Genomic DNA, 19,413 nt, shown 5'->3' with positions numbered 1-19,413 from the left:
GAGTCAGGCAGATGTCCCTCCTGTGTGCTCCAGTGAGCATTTACCCCAGAGCTGCCCATCTGCATGTCTACGGCGAGCCTAAAAGGCAGGCTCTGGTTCTGGTCACTGGTTTATTCCCTGGGATTAGCGCGGCGCGTGGCCTGGAGTGATAGCCTTCTGGATAGGTGATAATGAATGAGCGAGGTTATGAGATCGCAGGAATTCATGCAGAATCTCTCTGCCTCCTTTTCCTCCCCTGTTACACGGTTGAATCAACCCCTACCTTATAGGGCTGCTTGTGAGACTAAAGTGGAATAATGTTTGGAAAGCGCTTGCCGGAGGGCCAGCACACTTGGCTATTATCATCAGCACGTCTGCTGGTTCCCCATTACGTAGCCATTGCTGAGCAGAGGCTGGTGCACAGTAGAAGCCGAACCGATGTTTGTTGTAAGATGAAGGAAATGCAGGGAGGGGACACAGGAAGGAGGGAGGACGGATTGAGGGAGCTAGGGAGGAATATTTATTTAGTGGATGAATGAAAGGGTGATGCCTCGTATAGACATTAATTAATCCAGCCCATTTTGCTTTTTCCAGAATGTCCTATAATCCATGCTGTTAGGGTTGCCAGATTTAGCAAATAAAAATACAGACTGCCCAGTAAAATCTGAATCTCAGATAAACAATGCACACTTAAAAAAATTTTTTTTTGAGTAAAAATATGGCCCCTGCAATATTTGGGACACGCTTATTCTAAAAACTTATTTGTTGCTTATCTGAAATTCAAATTTAACTGGGCATCCCGTATTTTATTTGGCAAGTTTACGCGCTGTTCACCCTGAACATGTGTTTTTATCAAATCACCCACAACAAAGGCGGCAGCTTATTGGACTAGAATTCATTCTTGCCCCCAATTTCAAGGCTAGGTGTGCTGCAAAACTTGTACACTGTATTACACGATAATGACTATAATTTCAAGTCCTTATGCATTTTAGACTCATTGATTTGCTCTTTGTTTAATTTCTATTATTTGAGAGCATGTGGTTTTTAAAGATATATACAAATACTTACTGAAATTGTTTTAGATTACTCATGTCCTAAAATAGGGATGCACATTTAATATTGCCTAATTAATTTTTAATGAAACGTTGCCTTTAATATTTGGCAGAGCCTTCTGCAGGATTTAAGACCTATCTAAGAAAGGAAAGAAAATTCAGGCCAAAATTTGTGTCTCACAGAGAACACAGATACGATAGAGCTCCCAAATTTTCCATAAAATCTTGACCGTGCTTTCTAAGACATCATGTCATTTTGTACAGTTTGTGCTATCACGCATACCAACTAAAATTAGAGTTCCGGATAACAGGGATCTCGTTTTGTGATCATTGAAAAACATATATTTGCATAACTCTAAGCAGTGGGCAAGGTACTGGATGGATGTTGTTCTAAGAGAGGATCTCGAGGATGAAGGATTTCTTCCCTAGGTGGCCAGAGGGTCAGAGAGCCACTTCTGTGCAAATGTGGGAGCTATTCAGGCAGATTATAATATCATTAGTATTAATAAACACACCATGCACCCGCACCGGTTTTTTTGTGTGTGTGTACACACAACACACGTATACTCCTATGGTTTAGGATGAGGCTTAAATACTCAAACTTGTTTCTCTGTAATCCTATCTCAAGAGCACAGCATCACGGTGTTTACATACGAATGGAGCTTTGGTTTCATATAATAACTCTGTGATGTGGTGCTTCAAAGGTCCAAATCAGAAATATTTATTTTATACAAATGCAGAGGGATGAGAAGAGCTATCCAATCTAGGTATTTAAACAGATTTGTTAAGTGCCTTTGTGTCGGGTTTTCCAAATGATCAGTTTATCTTTGCTTCCTTAGAACAGACATGTACGTTTCAGATTTTGACTATGGCTTTCTTTTTCTCCCACCTTTCTATTTACGTATCGCAATGTTTTGGCAGTGATATTATTATTTTTTTTTCAAAGAATGATTACAAACCTAACAGGTGGAAAATTGGTCTTTATTGTAGCACAAATAAACATTACCTATTTGTCCTCTTCACCATGGTTTGGACCTACCACTATGGGATTGGAAACATCTCTCTTCTCCCTGGGTATTCTGTATATATCCACCTTTTTTTTTTTTTTTTTTTTTCCAAGGACCAGCAAAGTATAATAGCAAGTTACATAAGATATAAAATGTTATATAGCAAATAAATAGAATGTTGCCAAGCCCCAAGCCCACTTATAGATTCAGTAGATGAATTTTGGCTTTTCTTTCAATAGTATGAGCTGAACAAATCATGCTTGGAAAGCAAGAGATGAATCTGCTAGTAACACATTTTAATTATCATGATAAAAACATGCAAACAAAATAACAGTCTTCATTCGGGCCCACGGAGCCATTAGAGTTATAGGATGGGATCCCCCTCCATCGGAAGCTCTTAGATCTTCTCAGTGAGGGGACAGTCCCAGATTTTCACCCTCGATTTCATCTTGACCATCCTCACACTTGGCAAATCTCCCCACCTGATGTGGGGTGAGCCCAAAGCCATACCACGTAAGTACCCCTCCTCCACCTGGAGCTCTGCTCCTGCTCATACCTTTGTGGCTTGATCTAAAAATCTCCTATCTAAAAAACAAATGCTCTGACACTAGGGGGTGGTGAGGGCTTTTAGGTGATTACTGACTGTCCATAATCTTACTGTGAAGTAACCAAAAGAACTAATCTGTCACCTAGCATGACATAAACTGGACTGGCAAGTGCGGAAGCTTTAGGTCAGGTCAGGTCCCTGTCTGGGGTTGGGTGGGGGGTGGGGGGAAGGCCCAGGTAGAGGACAGCTTGAGTGTGTGTGGAGGTCCCTAGCATGTAGGGGGGTATCATGCTGAAGAGCAGAGAGAAGGAAGCAGACAAAATACCAAAAAAAAAAAAAAAAAAAAAAAAAAAAGGAGATGAAAGGATTACATGAAGACCCAGCCCAGATTCGAAAGCGGCCGGTGTGGCAAGTCTGCCAAAATTATTTGACCTTGGTCTCTGTCCTCTTTCCTGAAGGTGACATAGAGAGTCTGGGCACCAGTGACTATACAAGGCACAGAACTTCTATGATACAAGATGCAAACGATCTTGAAGCTGTGGGACCGACCCCAAGTGCATCGGCAATGGGTGTTCAGAAAGTCGTTCGTTTTCTTTAGGAAAAGCAAACTGTCAAGGGCATGCAGCGCATCTATCTTTGTTAAAAGCGGCCGCCGATACTGGTGTATCCTAAAGAAAACCAGAGGACGAGGAGAGAAGAAAATCGGCTTCCTCTCTTTTCACCCCAATGATCTGCAGAGTGTATTTTGCTGCCGTCTGACTACAGGGCAGACACTCTTTGCTAGCAAACCTAATGGAGGTAAGAAACCAAGGGGTGGGAGGGGAGGGTATAGCGATTGCCGAAAGGAAGCTGCCAAAAGCATTAATTACAAGTAATAGTAATAAAGTTCACGAGCCGATTAAGAAATCTCTGCATAGTGGCTGCCCCCAGGAACTCTACAGTGTTCGTTCTGTTGCTCACCCTCCACTCACTTTCTAAGTCATTAGCATCGCTGCGGGAAGGTGAGGGGGTGAAACGGGACAGTGACGTTAGTCCGTACGTATTAATTAAAATGAGGTGTAGCCTTGGCTGGACCTTCAGAGTTGGGCCTTGGGGTCACTAAGGAGATCACGTATCCTGAAGCAGTAATCTGTGAACTCCATCTCTCTGAACCCATTTCATTCTATTCGCCAACTCTAACCTGGAGACATCGAGGTGGGTAGGACTTATCGTGTTCTAGTCTTTCATACAGATAAGTCCTATTCCAGCAGGCTACTGTCCTCTTGGTACTGGGAGACAGGGGCTGCCTCTACACAGACCCATCTCCCATCAAGAAGCTCCTCACAAGGCTACGGTCCCATCACCTGGGAGTAAAACCCATACCTGCAGAGCTATTCTTCATCCACGTCTGTTACAAACTGTGAATGGTGTTCGGGTGACTTGCTGTGCGTTTTGCTTAGGTGGAGTTTTACTGCATGTTTGCTCACAAATGTCCGACAGCACAACTTACACTTGAATTTAGAGTCTGTGTCCTCTTCGCCAGCTATTGTTTCCGGAGACCTCTGAGCCGACGACACCCGGGAGATCTCTTGTTCCACTTTGCTTTGCTGCTCCACCGCCAGGCGCGTCATGTCCTTCATTTGGAAACCTAGGTGCGACTCTAAGTGACTGATGTAGGTAGAAGGGGTTCTAAACTGGGAGGCACAGTCACTGCAATAAAAGATAGGGTGTCCCTTGTCCATGTTTTTCAGAAATTTTGTCCCGCCCGTTTTCCTAAGTTGGTACTTGACGTTTGCCAGCCAGTGGCTGATCGTGGTCATTGAGAGCCCCGTGAACTTGGAGATCTGCATTCGCTCCTGAGGGCCCAGGTCGGACAGCAGGTACTTGCCCTCGGATGTCTGGAAGAGGCTCGAGGCGAACTGCGCCTGCAAGATCAGGAGGTGCTGAGGGTTCCAGTTGGACTGCCTGCCTTTCCTCTTATGCAAGGTGGAGACCTCGCTGGAGACATCCTCGAAGCGCCTCACATCCATTTCCAGCTTCACGGGGGCGGCCCGCGAGGACGCGGCGGGCTTCGGGGTGGTGGCTTTGGGCAGGACCTTGACCATATCGGCGATGTCCGACAGAGCGTGCTTCTGAGGTGGGGACGTACAGGATTGTGCTTGCGCAGACTCGGCCTTCTTGCTCTTGGACTTGGTCAGGTCGATGGGCTGATCGTTGCTCTCGAACAGGTAGCGCCTGGACACGCTGGCGGGCCGCGTCGGGGCGGGACTCAAGCCCGGCTTGTCCAGGACGCTGAGATTCGACTTGTGGAACATGGACATTGTGCTTGAGCTTGGGCTGGAGCAGGAGGGGGAGCGCAGGGGTTCCGTGGCCTTGCCCAGGTGATTGTTCAGGACGGACTGCAGGGCGCTGAGCGGGTTGATGCACGGCAGGGCGGGCGCCCGCGTGGGGAGGGTGCACCCGTTGCTGAGAGTGGGCGCGGGCTCCAGGGGCGGTCGTTTCTCGGGCTCGCCGCCCTCCTCCACCAGCCGGGCCTCCTCCTTCAGGAGACGAGGCTCGGCCTTCTTGGTTTCCGAAGGGGCTTCGCTTTTGGAGAAAGCATCCCCCTCACTGTGGCTGAAAGGCGAGGCCTCTTCCTGGGGGCTCTCCTTCCCGCACTCCTTCACGGCTTCCTCTTTGTCGTCGGGCTCCTTCTTCACTTGGGTGTACGGGGCCGGGTTGGTGGGCATGGACACCAGCGGCATGACTTTCCACTTTGGGGCAATTGGCCTCAGCTTGTTGGTGAGGTTGGGCCGAACCTGCAGGACCTGGGATCCCAGGGGCAGAGCCGGCTTGGCGCCCTCCGACAGCTGGTAGGCCGCGTGGATGCTGGGGTACGCGCTCCAGCTGGGGGCCCCATTCTGGGCTTTGTTGATGGCTGTGGTGACGGTGTTTTCCAATGACTTCAAGATGTCCCCTCCGCCCTTGGAGCCGTCCTCCAAATCCTCCTCCCTTAGGTACTGATATTTTATGGTGGGGTCTAAAGGCTTTTGCAGAGGATCATCATACTCCTCCCTTTTCATGACTCTCTCGTCCTTGTCCATCTCCTCTGGTTTGTCCTTCTTACTTTCTTTCTTCGGCTCAGTCGTGGACGCCGCACCGTCAGAGGCTGAGTTACCTGATGGCTTGGGGGCCAGCGAATCACTGTTCGGGGTGTCTGACAGTGACTGCATTTTCTCCACGGCCAAGGGGTCCAGCACCAGCTGCTTCCCTTTCTTGGAGGCCGAGCTGGTGACCTTGAGGAAGTGCCCGGTGACCATCATGTGGGTGGTGAGCTGCTGCAGGGTGTCGTGCGAGCTGCCGCACTCCATGCACTTGAGGATCTGGGACTTGCAGGCCTCAAACTGCCAGGTGTAGCTGGCGCCGTTCTGGTAGCCATAGCGGTTGTTGGACGACAGCTGCAGGCCACCGGTCTTCGGAGAAGAAAACGAGTCTGCAAAGGAGCCTGTGGTCGAATCGGGGGAACACGGGCGATTGACATCAAAGACGCGTTTCTTGGCCGGGGTGACCATTTTCGACGAAATGGTTGGTACTGGCTCCTTCAAAGGCACTTTTTGGTAATGTTTTGTTTTTATCATGTGGACGCTCAGATCTTGGAGGGAATCGAAGGAGTCGCCACAAAACATGCACTTGAGAACCTTCTGAGCGTCCTCCTTGTCCATATCCTGGAAAGCCCTCTTCCGGGGCTTCGAGTAGCTCGTGGGTCGCAGCTTGTCCTTCTTGCGGTTGTCATCTTGATAGTGGCCCGTCTCATTCATGTGCACGGTCAGCTCGACCAAGGTGTCGTAGGCGGCGCTGCACTGGCGGCAGCGGAACCTGCTGGCCCCGGTGAACACGGTCCCGCACATCTTGCTGCTCTGTCGGTACAGCTGCACCGAGCTGAACAGGCTGGGCTTCCCCACCGACCTGGAAGGCAAGTTCTGCTGGAGGCTTTTGGACAGTGCGTCCTGGTGCCAGTCGAAATCCGTCTTGCTGCTGCCATTGCGGGGGTCACAGTTGCGCCTCTCGCTGCTGGACAGCTTGAAGCCCAGGCCCAGGCCCGACCAGTAGGAATCGGACAGGATGTTGGCGTAGACGGCGGTCATTTTATCCATGCAGTTGTGGCTTTCGCCGGGCAGCTTGGGGTGCGCGCTGGCCTTCTTGTCCGAGACATCCCGCCCGCAGATGCTCTTGACGTCCGACACCTGATCGCTGGCATCGCTCAGCAGAGACTCGTTCTCCACGTCCTGGTTGGACAGGTGGCTCCCGGGAGAGTTCTGGTAGCTGAAGCAGCCCTTCTGCTCCGGACCCGTCTCTAGCTCCTCGTCTGTCCCCGGGTCATTGCTGCCCTGAAGCTGAGCTACTGAACCACTGTCCTCCTCCTCCTCCTCCTCTTCTTTTATTTCCTCGTCTTCCTTCAGCTGTTCCTCCTGGGCGTAGCCTGCGAGAGAGAAGAAGAAGAAGAGATGAAATAAGGTGACAAGGGGACGCCTTCCGTCCTAGTTTCCCCACTTGGACCTAAGTGCTCCCAGGACCGAGCGGAAGAGCAATTGAATCCACGCTTTTATGACCTGCAAGCCATGGACACGGGAAAAAGCCAAATGGTGTGTTGGGTGCTATCTCGCGCCTTTTTCTTTTTAATTGACAGGAGTCACAAATCATTATAAATGCCTAGAATCCCAAGTTAATATGTTATTTTCATGTCGAAGGCGTACCTCTCTACTGCTCCGATAGTGGGGCAGTTGCTAAATTTGTAGGTAGGACTTTCAGGAAAGCTGGATGGCAATTCAAATCCTACAAAGACAGAGCTCTACAGAGAAGGATGTTGGCTCATAGGAAAACTAGACTTGACCCTTGGCATCTCGGTGGTAAGGTTTCCCAAGACACTTGGATATACTGGCATACGATTATCTTAATAAATCATTTTTGAGTGCTCACAGGTAAATTAGATGCACAGCCATTATATTTTTGATAGCCAGTGTCTTTTTTGTTATAACATTTTTATTTGTAGAGAGTCGCACAGCAGGAAGAGAGATTATGGAGTATTGAATAAAATCTTCCATTGATAGCTGAAAAATTATGTAAGCTCGGCAAACATAATGATTTTAAAATAATAGCAAATGGTGTTGGAATGGGAGATTTGGGGAATATCCTATTATTCTCAAACAGGTTTATGAAGACCTTTTCAGACAAGGCTGAAAATGCCCTCTCGATCTTGTGCCTGTAATTTCAAATGCTTTGTGATTTGTGGGTACCCGTCATGAGATGCCAATTATACGTTTGATTTGTAGATGCAAAGTGCTATTGGGGATGCATGCCTTCCCTTCTCTGAGAGGATTTAGGGCCAGTAATTGCATAGGGAAAATGAAGGCATGAGAGAGCGGGTGCAAAGGGAATTAATGGGCAAATATCCATCAACAGAGATGGGGAAAGTGACTATTTATGCCCATGTGTTCATTTCCTTCACCTGGCCTTTTCAGAGCCACGTGGATAAAATGTAACTAAAGTACCAAATCAAGGGAGATTCAGCCTTGGATTTGCAAGGCTTGCATGATCTCCGTGCAATGTTTTCTTTCCTTGTGAGCCTCTCTCTCCCTTCTTGGTGCAGGTGGGCCCTTGGGAGAAACCCTAAGGTGTGGGATCATATTTCCACTCACCAGCAAGAAAACTTGGAAAAGAGAGATCATGCCCAGAGGTTTGTCCTGTGAGACAGGCAGAGGGAGTTAGAAGAAAAGGGGGTTTTGCTGGGAATACGGCAGCTCTAGCTAGGAACTCCAAAGGCTCTTGGTTAAGAGGAGGCTCTAAGGTTAAGAAATTTGCCCATGGCCACAGAGCTAGTGTTGTGGAGTGACATGCCTCCGGTCTGTTTGATGAGAGCACCCATGTCCTAATCACTCCACTCCACTCTCTATGGCCAACCTAATGAATAAGAAAACTTTGCAGAGGCCCAAAAGTTAAAGGTTCATTGAAATGTCATTAAAGGGGGGCCTAGGTGGCTCAGTTGGTTAACCAATTGCCTTTGGCTCAGGTCAAGATCCCATGTTGACCTCCCTGCTCCTCAAGGAGTCTTCTCTCTCTCTCTCTGCTGCTCCCCCTGCTTGTGCTCTCTTTCTCTCGGTCTCTCTCAAGTAAATAAATAAAATCTTTTAAAAAAAGAAGTTACTAAATAGATAATCACTTCAGAGGGGAGAATTATGGGAATGCTGGAGAAGAAGAGCCCACGATTTGAAAGGCATGATACAGAGCGCCTGGGTGGCTCAGTTAGTTAAGCATTGACTCTTGATTTTGGTTCGGGTCATGTTCTCAGGACATGAGATCAAGCCCCATGTCAGGCTCCGCACTCATCAGGGAGCCTGCTTGAGGTTCTCTCTCTTTCCTCTTTCCCTCCACCCCTTCCCCCATGCTCTCTCTCAAATAAATATGTTTTTTTAAAGGCATGATACCATAAAACAAGATGAAATGTAAAACCAGTTTAGCCACTGGCTTGGTGGTTGTGCTCATTATTGTATTGTTACTGGTGTTGTGTTTTTGCTTTCCTAGTACACTGACAAGTGGATTTTTCATTAAACTGGTGTTGCTGGTCCCCAGTTCCATAGATTGATTAGAAGAAACAGAAGCTACTCAATCTAGTTGAACAACCATTAGTCAGTGGTCACTCCATGCAAGAAAAACCCAGTTTAAAATCACTGGATGACTAAACTAGACCACCCCCCTCATCCTCGTTGCATTTTCTTTTTCCCGGACTAATTTGTATGTTTGCAAATTAGTATTTGGTATGTTCGTCATATCATTAAGCTCAAGGAAAAAGCCTGTTATAAAATTAATAAATGAGTTGTTACAGAGCCAAGCAAAAAACCTCCAAAGAGTCAGGCAGATTTTTATCAATCAAACAGGGTCACTTTTGGGAATTAGAAGGGCTTTCTTGCTCAAAAACTGGGACAACACTCATTAGCCAAGGCTGTTCCAGGCCAACCAAGACATACAGGTACCATTTCTACAAGCAATATGATCACAGCGTCACAGCAACACATGCATACACACATAACTACACACGAACAGCCGGTGGAAAAAAATCTAGGAGGGAAAAGAGGTCTTCTGTTGCCACCATGGATTAAGAGTGTGGCCTGGTTTTAGTCAGGTCAGTACTTGCAGTGCCTAGCACAGGGCCTGACATTTGGTTGGAGGCAATTCATGTTATTGTGTGTGTGCGTGAGTGTGTATGGATAAAATATACATGTGTGTGTGTTCCCCTGTGTGTGCACCCCTCCCCTCAATCTGCGCAGCCAATACAGTCATTTTCACACAAGGAAAAAAGAGGTGTTTTTGTTGGTTTTTTTTTTCCCTGCTGACATTTGGAAGCTGAGCTTTCCAGACCAGCTCAGCTTCACAATCTACTTTGTCCTTCTAAATGGATTCCCCAGAAGAAAAGTCAGAGACAGCAAACGCCTCCCCCACAATACAGATAAAATTTTCTGCTTAATTAGGCATTGACATGTTTACTATAACCTTTACAGAAGAGTAACTCGTGCTGAGAGACCCTTTTTGTCTGTTTTCTTCTGCAGAACAGACTAAATCTCATGCACCCGATAAGGTAACGCATTGAAAAGCTTCATAAAAAAAAGTGCCAAAGCATCCGTCAAAGTGAGTGTATTTTAACGATGGCTGAGGGTTCCAAGGAGTTTTTAAAACCACATTTTAATATTATACATTTAAAACCGTTCACTTGACTTAAGTGATTTTGTTTGCCACCGGCAGCTGACACGAGAGGAAAGACAGCCAGAATATGGGTGATCTGGGTGCGTAATGAGTTATCTGTCTCTCTCTCTCTATCGATGATTTGTTTAATAAGACTGCATCATGTGCAAATCTTGGTAAAGTGGATGAGTGGCAAGTTTATTCTTATGAATACTTATTTAACAAAAGAAAATGATCACAATTATGCCACGGCACAATAGAAAGAACGGTTCTCTGTAGAACCTCCTTGTGGATCTCAGGTTGAAGATCAAACTCCGTGGTGGCAAACGTCTCCCTTTCCAACCTAAATTTCTAATCCCGGCCCTTGCTGCTGCCCGACACTGGCCACAGGGAGCTTGCGCATCCCCAGGACAGCGAATTCCTAAGCAGAGCCTCTCAGCGCTGTTCTAAGTGACTGACTCCAGGGACCGTTTCTCTTCCACTCCAGGGCCACCGCTCTGACTGTGCCTTATTGTTCACTAGGGTGAGTGAGTGGGCTTCCTGCTTCTAGTTCCTCCAGGTGGTTTTTCTCAGAACTGCTAGAAGATCCTTTGTCAAAAGAATAAGATATTGGGTGGGGGCATTGTTCTGTTCTGACTCCTGCAGCATCCTTATGCTGCACTAAAAGTGAAGTCCAAACCCTCAGCCTGGTCTGCAGAGCTTGCAGGACCTGGCCTCTACCTCCCTGCCCCATCACTCCATCCCCCTCACCCTGCTCTCCCTGCCGGAGGCATGAGGCTCTCCCCCTCACTCGCTCCTTGCTGCACCTGCCCATCCCTTCCGTGACTTGGTTCTTTGCAGATGCGGATCTCTCTGCTCTGAAAATTCTTCCTCTGGACCTTCACGTGGTGGTTCCTTTTCATTCTTCAGGTCCCGGCTCACAGGGCTCCTTCTCAAGAAGCCTGTCCTGACCAGTCTCCCCTTCTCTTTGTAACTCCAGATCACACCTACCTACTTATTGAGATCCCTGTAGCACCGGCCATACTCTGAAATCATCTTGTTCCCCGCCCCCCATTGATGGTCTCCTCCCACTAAAGGTAAAGATGGAATGTTTGCACCCCATGGAGATGGAGACCTTGCTTCTCGCAGCACGCAGATCGCACCCTGGCACAGAACGGTGTCCACAAATTATCTGAGCGGACGAATGAATCGATCATAGGATGCAAAGGGATTATTCCAGTTGCAAACCTCCACTTCTTGATGGTGCAACCGGCACCTGGGATGAGTGAAGCTCCCTCCCCTAACCTTCCATATAGATCAGGTGTGAATTACAACCAGCCTGACCGGCTCCCCTCAATGATAAAGCCAGAACATCCCCATAAATCATCTTTGCAGACCAACCAGCCACCAACGATCTTGTTGCCAGAAATCCCTGAGCTGTGAATTTAAACTTTTAAGTATGAAGATTGAAAATAAGCATCAAGACTGCAAAGCATCAGAAAATGCACTCTTAATGTGAGCAGACTCTGATTCAAAAAAGACTCACACATGGGAACTTTGAAAGTAGGGACTAATTTTGTCATGAATTTGGTAGATTAGCTGTTCCAGGATACAGGTTCCACAAATATTAGGGTGGTCTTCTCCTGAATTCTTGCTTTCACAAAGGAGAAATGTCACTGGAAAAATATATTTTATATGCTGTGAACTTTTTACCCTATTAGTGTCTGGCTAAAATTCAGAAACAAACCCTTAAATTTTAGAAATTCCCTCTTATATCAAAGGTTAAAATAAAAAACAAAGGAGGAACAATTTAAAAAAAAATCCCCACCTCAATTGTTCCAAAAATGTCTATTCAGAATGATTTAAATGAAATTGTGCAAAATAATTCATGGGTTGCATGATGTTAGATAACAGATTTTTTGCCAGGCATACATTTTTGTAGTTGCCTTGAAAATCCACAATAGAGTGTTTACCGTAAAAACACTGACAGTTTTTAAAGTGGCAGTAGAGGTGGAACAGTTATAACCCGAGAAGAATATAAAATTCAAGAAGGCTGATTTTCAAAAAACTAAACCAGAACTCAACCAAGACCTCATTTAAAAACATATCCAGTGGTGACAGGATCATTTTCACCAATCTACCCCACTAAATGACAGTTTAAAATCACACGAAGATTCCACAGTGTGCAGGGCAGACGTAAATGAAGGGATCGCAAGAATTTCTCGCCGTGTACCCAGTAGGTACGCTAAATGATGACACAGAGGAAGGCCTCCCTGTCACGAATCTCTAGTGTTTTGGTGACTGTGGTCTAGAAATCTGTTAATATGTATATTATTATTGGCACTAATTGGCACTCTTGTTGGCAGGCTGAGTAGAGAGATAAGAGGATTTAGTTCAAGGAGACTGAGCTACTTCCAGTGGTGGCCAGGCCCGGCGCCGAGGGGGTCCGAAGCTCTCTGCTTCAGCAAGTGGTGGGCTAGAGGGCCGTGGGATCCCTGACACCGCTCAGGAGCACAGACTTGCCTTTCTGAGAAGCTGGGTAGCACCAGCCCAGGCTCAGTCTCCCTGCGGCCGGGGGGGAAATCATCTTAGTTCATGCACCTTCCGAGGCAGGACAATTTTCAACAGGAAAAGTAAAATTCACAGCATACAGATTCTTCTCCCTGCCACGCTACACACGACTCATTCCCATAAGGGTGACTTGTACACACAGGTCAAGAGAGACGAAGGGCTTGTTCCCTCCATCTGAAGATCAGAACCAAACAAAGAGAAATCCCTGTTTCAAGAATGTTGGAGAGGGACTTGGTGCAGCGCTGGGGGCGGGGGGGGGGGCTTCTTCTGAACCCATAGTGCACTTAGTGATGGACCTAGAGCTTTCTGAAGGTCATCAAGAACAACACATCTCTTTGATTACTTCCTGTAGACCATTCGACTAATGGGAACACTTTGCTTGTACAATGGGATGCATAGCAGATGGGGTCTGTATGAGGAAAAAAAAAAAAAAGTCCACTTAGTTAACACACTCTTGCTGTGGGCACTTTCCTGAGTCCCCGACAGAGCACATCGGCCCATAAAGCTGTTTCCTAATCGTGCTCTGTGTCTTGCTCCACATCTTGATCATAAGGAAAAAAAAAAAAAGGACACGACGAGTTTACATCGGGGGAAGTGGATACTCAGTCATCGCTTTGTGGTTCATCTGTTTATTCATTTAATCAAGAAATATTTATTCTGCAGCTACCACAGGCAAGATATTTTGGTCAAGTTTTGCTGGAATGCCCATCACAGTGGTTCTCCAAAGGCCAAGGAGAAGAGAGGGAGGAGTTACGGAGAGAAGTCAGACGCTGCGAGGTTGGGGAGAACCAGGTCATGGAAAGGTCACACATGGCTGGAGGTGAGCAATAACTTAAGTGGGCAGAATTGGCCACAGATGGAAGAAAAAGAATCCTCAGTTGAGAAGGTGGGTGGTGCTGGCACTGGTCTAGACAGATGCAGAGGAGCTGCGGGCAGTGGAATGTTTATATCACAGAGAAAAGGTGCAGGACGAGCCATGGGGGGGCGGGTCTTAGGGCTGCCAGATATTTTGTTTGGCCAAACCATGTAGATGAAACCAAGTATGTCTGGGACAGATCTGTTTGCAACCTCCGAACCCAGGGAGCTAGGAGAGGCAAAGACTGTGAGGATCTGGAATGTTCTACAGGTGCTTTTGCATATGCCAGCTCTTTGACCTTGATTCCTTATCAAGTGGATCAGGGGTGACAACCCCAAGCCCGCCTGCCTCATCGGGCTCTGTGGGGACACAGGGGAAACTGGAAGAGAAAATGTACAGTAAGGCCTCGCGACTCACAGGCTGGTCCTTGGAACCACAGCAGCATCACCTGGGAACCTGTTACAAATGCAGACTCTCAAGCCCAGCCCAGGCCTCTGGAGGAGGAAGCAGTTCACAAGATCCCTAAGGGGATTCCTACCTGCAAACAAGTTTGAGAAGCCCTGCCGTGAACTGCAAAACTGTTAATTAGTAGCAAGGTATTTAGCAATCTGCTTCTCTCTGGCTGGATTCATACGGGTATGTGGGTACCAGCTTTGCCGAAGGAGAATGTATCTTTGAGAGGGCCAGGCCCTTTCCTCTCCAAGGACCAGAAGATGAAATCCTGGGGCTTAGACCACTGCCCCCAGTTTATGCTGGGAAGCCCTGAGCAAGAGGAAAACAAAAGTCACTGATTCCAGGACTGAGCAGCTAATGAAGAAATAGGATGGCCCATGGGCTGTGGCACCAGCAGGTCTCTGTTCAAATCTGCCACTTACTGCTTCATGTGATCTTGGGAAAGTTGCTAAAACTTTCCCAAAATGAGGAGGCTCAGCTTCCTCATCTATAAAATGGGAATGAGTACAGTGTCTACTTCATAGGAGAGATAGGAGGGTCAAATCCGATGAAGTGTATAAAACGCCAAGGTACAGGACAACCTCCCAACTTCCTGGGCCTGTTCTAGGCATTTTATAAACATCGCACACCCTGACCTCCCACCTGAACCCACAGGCGGCCGACATCAATTGACTTTGGCATCTTTTTATCCCTAAATCCTATCCCAAGCCAACAGCTTTTGGATGATATTTGCATTAGATATGAACCAGCTCTGTATTTGTCATGCATAAGAGCTTCCTCCAGTTTGGGGTTTGTTACTTGACATTAAATCATTCTTATAAGGAGCCAGTGGTATGTGTGCTAGGAACTTCCGTAGAAGCAATGTGCAAACATCGAATAGCAAGTTATTAGGTCATTACCCATAATGATCATGTCTGCAGTCTTCAAGAAATAAAGCAACCCACCATCTGAGGGGAAAGGTCTTTGTTGGAGGTCTTGGGCTTTGCATGGAGAGAAATGACAAATGCTCAAAGCAGAAGGTCTAGAAAAATGCTCTGTATTTTACTACCTACAATATCAGTCCAGTGTATAGTATTATTGGGAAGTATCCTGGTGACGATTTTAAAAAGCAGAAGGAGAAAATATTCATGGAGGAGGGCTGGAAGGGGGCCGGTTCATCAGCTTTCTGGTAGTTTCAGGTTAGAAGTCATTATCCTTATATTATCTTCATGCCAACAGAGCCATAAATCAGAAGCAGGGGATAAAATGAAGTGAAACGAAACAGAGACAAAGAAACTACACAATAGGAGTGAGGCTCTCCTATCAAATGTAGATCTTTAGGCTTTGACCTTTCAAGTGGTAGCAACCATTTTCAGCAAAACGTGGATTCTGATTCTCTATACATTTTCCTCTCCTAGGGAGATAGAAACACACCACATATATAGTTCTTTCCAAGACTGGAAAGTTTGGAGGGATTTCCCCCTCCAAGAAAAGGGACAGTGAATTACTGTCCAGAATGACCTTCAGAAAGCATATGCAGCTGAGGCACCATCTGTATTTTTTCAGACATATATTTCCATTTTACTTGAAATAACATCAGCACAGCCATCCCACAGAGTGAGAAGGTGATTTTATTCCCCTCTTGCCTGGCCTGATGTCAAACATCTTTCTCTCTCTCTCTCTCTCTCTCTCTCTCTCTTTTGGCCAATGCTGCTTTTTTCTCTGAAATATTTCGTGCAGATAATGGATAATGACCACTTCTCATTGCCTTTTCTCAAAGACGTCTAACTGCATTAGCCAAGAACGGAGAAATTTTAACTTGCTTCTTTTGCTAAGTTCATGGCTGTGACCACTTCCCATTAAGAAGAAAGAAGAAAGAAAGAAAGAAAGAAAGAAAGAAAGAAAGAAAGAAAGAAAGAAAGAAAGAGAAGCTCACTGTTCCCTCAGAGAAGCTAAATTGGCTCTGTCAAAAAGCGAACTGGCCTTTGCTTTCCTGGTGAAGTCTATGCTGTCTCTAGAATCACAGAAGCTTGAGGTGGAAAGGTCTTTCGTACCTTGTGGGCAATTTGGCTTTAGCCAGGGAAGGACTTTCTTGTCCTGGTGTTCTTCAACTCTTCAATTAATGGATTAAACATTGGACCTTCCAACTCTTCTTCATGTTGGATTCCCCACCATGACTGTTATGACCAGTCTGGTTACGAGCACCACCATTCCTCGCCATCCTTTCCCCTAGGAGTTGAGCCAGGTTTCCACCATGATACTATTGGATCAGATCTCAGGACTGGGGAAAGCTTTTAGTTCAAGCTTTCCTGCTGTGCTTTCCTCATTTTATTAACACTTTAGTCAAGTAACCTCTCAACATATACTTGAAAGTCTTCAGTAATGGAGAACTCCCAGCTTTGAGGCAGCTCATCCTCTATTAAAAAATACTAAGAGCCAACATCTATTGAGAGCAAAGGTACAAGCAAGAGCCAGTGGGCTAATTTTTTATATGTGTTACGTTATTTGATCCCCACAACACTGTATGTCTTTCCAATCCCGTCTTAACAGATGATGACATTGAATTGCAGAGAATGTTAATTACATCTCCAGAGTCACGTAGCTGAATTGGGACTTCTGTCGAGCTCTACAATCTATGCTGCGTTCTTCTTTTTCCCCTCACTCTCTGTATCTAATTTGTCAGCCAGAGATGTCAATTCTATTTCCAAAATAAATCTGAACGCTACATGCTGTTATCCACCCCCATACCACTGCTTGGTCCAGGCTGCCATCAGTTCTTCTCTGGTAGATGTCATGGCCTCCTCAGTGGGTGGCCGGTCTTCCTTTCCTACAGTCCATCAACCTGCGTGGCAGTGACTGGGGACCTGCTAACTGGAGGCCCAGCTACCTCTGCATAACCCCTCTCAATAGCTCCCTAATGCACCCTGCAGGCTCTGACCCATCCTCTTTCCATTTCACAGCTCCTCCCAGCTGTGTCCCCTTGCTGATGTCTGAATTCTCCAACCTATCCCCAAACTCACCAAATTCTTTGCTCTGCTAAGGCCTTTGAAATTCTGCTTCTTGTATATGGGAGGTCTCCCCCTTTTCTTACGTCTAATTCTTTCTCAGTCTTTTAGTGTCAGCTCAAAGGCCTGTCTTCAAAGGGGTCATCCCTGATCCTGTAACCACTGCTCACTCCCCTCCCCCAAATCCCTAACTGCCAGTTATTTTTTATCTCAGCCCCACCCTACTTCTTCCTGTACAGTTTTTATCTCAACTTGCAATTACTTTATTCTCCTATTCACTGGGTTGTTTGGCTTCCCAATGGGACCAAACATAAGCCCCCCAAGGGCAGGTGGAGTCTATCTTGCTCACCACTATATTCCATTGCTATCCAGGGCCCAACTTGTTCAAACATTTGTTGAATATAGGAAGAAATGAAGGAATGGCCAAGTTGTGAAATGAATGAGTGAGCGGTTGCATCAGGAAAGGACAGTTTTTTTCTAGCTGATAAACTTAAGATTTTACCCATTGGTTCCAACCCACTCTCAAGCCATAGAGAATAACACAAAGACTTTTTAACTGGATATCCCTTTGGATGGCTGAGGTGCCATATAGGATGGGCTGGCCTTCTGGGAGGCAGAGGAAGTCAGGGACAGATGGGGGGTGGATTCAGAGGCACTGAAAAGACCCTTTCCTCCTCAAGTCTGAAACACTCTTCTTCACACCTACTTCTTGCCTCAAACCCCACAATTAGACTCTTGTTGATTTGGCATATGGCATACCAAGAACTTATCCCCTGTAAAAATAAAAAGACTTATTCTCTTCTCTCACCTTGGCACTTTAGGGTGAATGAGTTGATCAGATCATTTCCTGGTAGCTGGCTTCTGTAGAAGAACATGTGGGCCTAGGAGCCAATTGGGTCATCAACAAACTCTAACATAGGGGTTCTCAATCTGGAGCAAGTCTGCACCCATTGGGACATTTGGCAATGTTTGGAGACATCACTGGTTTTCACAAGTGGAAAAGAGGTTCTATCGACAACTAGTGGAGAGAGAGGCCATGGGATGCTGTTAAACACCCTACAACACATACGACAGTCCCCTAGAATGAAGAAGTATTTAGCCCCAAATGTCAAGAGTTTAAAAATGCTGCAAAGTCAAGGTCAGCTACAGCTTCAGGAATTGGTGATGAGGAAGGGGGATACGCATCCTTAGTCTAGTTGTCCGTGAGGCAGGGGGCTGCCTGGAGGACAGCACTCAGTGCCGTTAAAGAAGATATCAGAAAGGAAAGTGTGGGCACCACCTTCACGGCTGTCATGACATGGAACTGAAGAGCACAGTGTCTGCAGCAAGGCTGCCTGGGTTCAAATCCTACCTCTGCCAAATCTCACATTGTCATCTTGAGCAAACTAGCCACCTCTGTGGGTCTCATTCTCTTTATCTATAAATTGGAGGTAATAATAGTACCTGCCTCAAAGATGACTATGGGATTTGAGATAATTGGAAAGAACTCCAAATGCCTGGTAATAGTAAGCACTCCATACATACCTCCTCTTATTATTACAAGAACAAAGACCTAGCCATGAAGAGCAACATTATGAGGCTGGATTTCTCAGGATTTTAGTATTTATTCTTTCAAGTGTTGGCTGATAATAAAAGAAAAATCCATCATGTTTTTAGCATTATTTTCAATCAATTCCTTCTGGATTTATTTAAATCCCCTTATCAGATTGAGTATTTTTATACTACAAGCAACAAACAAACAAAAAAGTTAATGATGAAAGGGATTAGCATTTCTAAATAACTCCGGTAACTCTGTCAAATAAATCCTGACCTATTTCAGTTCTTAATTAACTAGGTTAGCTTTTAAATGAGGCAACTTAAATAAAACACCCAAGTCTGATCTAGGGCCAAATCCCCACTGGACAGTTGGATGAAGCGGTTCTTGGAAATGACCCAAATTCTGGGAGATACAGAGGTCTGTGATCTTTTGAATCAACAGTTTGAATAATCCAACAGAAAATTCTCTTGGGTTTTCTGACCCTTTGATTTTAAGGTAAGGGTTGGTTTAAGATGGCCTTTCAAGACTTGTCACTTTTCCTCAGTCTCCATCTACAAAGGAGGTAGGTAAATAAGAAAAGTCTTGAGGTTCCTATGTTAGTACCCCCCAAATAGTACCAAATTAGCCACTGTCCTGGGAGAGGGCAGCAGAAGAGGTCACTATCTGGTGATCTAATATCCTCCAATGGTGAACACTGATAGATGGCTCATAATACAGCCACTATCTCGTCTTTGGTATTCATTCTGGCCTATTTCT

General features: G+C 46.1%; 1 protein-coding gene across 2 annotated transcripts in view; it reads right to left on the bottom strand.

Annotated features, from left to right (window-relative positions):
* The window catches only part of TSHZ2 (teashirt zinc finger homeobox 2), a 443,579-nt gene that overhangs the window by 179,525 nt on the left and 244,641 nt on the right, over positions 1–19,413 (bottom strand). The window contains exon 2 of one of the 2 annotated variants that reach the window (XM_072801458.1): positions 3,948–7,023. In XM_072801458.1, coding sequence (XP_072657559.1) covers positions 3,956–7,023 — 3,068 coding nt within the window. In that variant the 3' untranslated portion in view covers positions 3,948–3,955. Of the gene's footprint in view, positions 1–1,991; positions 7,024–19,413 lie in introns of those variants that run through there. The other variant, XM_072801457.1, reaches the window with a different exon arrangement.

The sequence above is a fragment of the Canis lupus genome, chromosome 26, assembly GCF_048164855.1.
Source record: "Canis lupus baileyi chromosome 26, mCanLup2.hap1, whole genome shotgun sequence".
NCBI classification, from domain to species: domain Eukaryota; kingdom Metazoa; phylum Chordata; class Mammalia; order Carnivora; family Canidae; genus Canis; species Canis lupus.
This window is presented reverse-complemented; position numbering and strand designations above follow the sequence as displayed.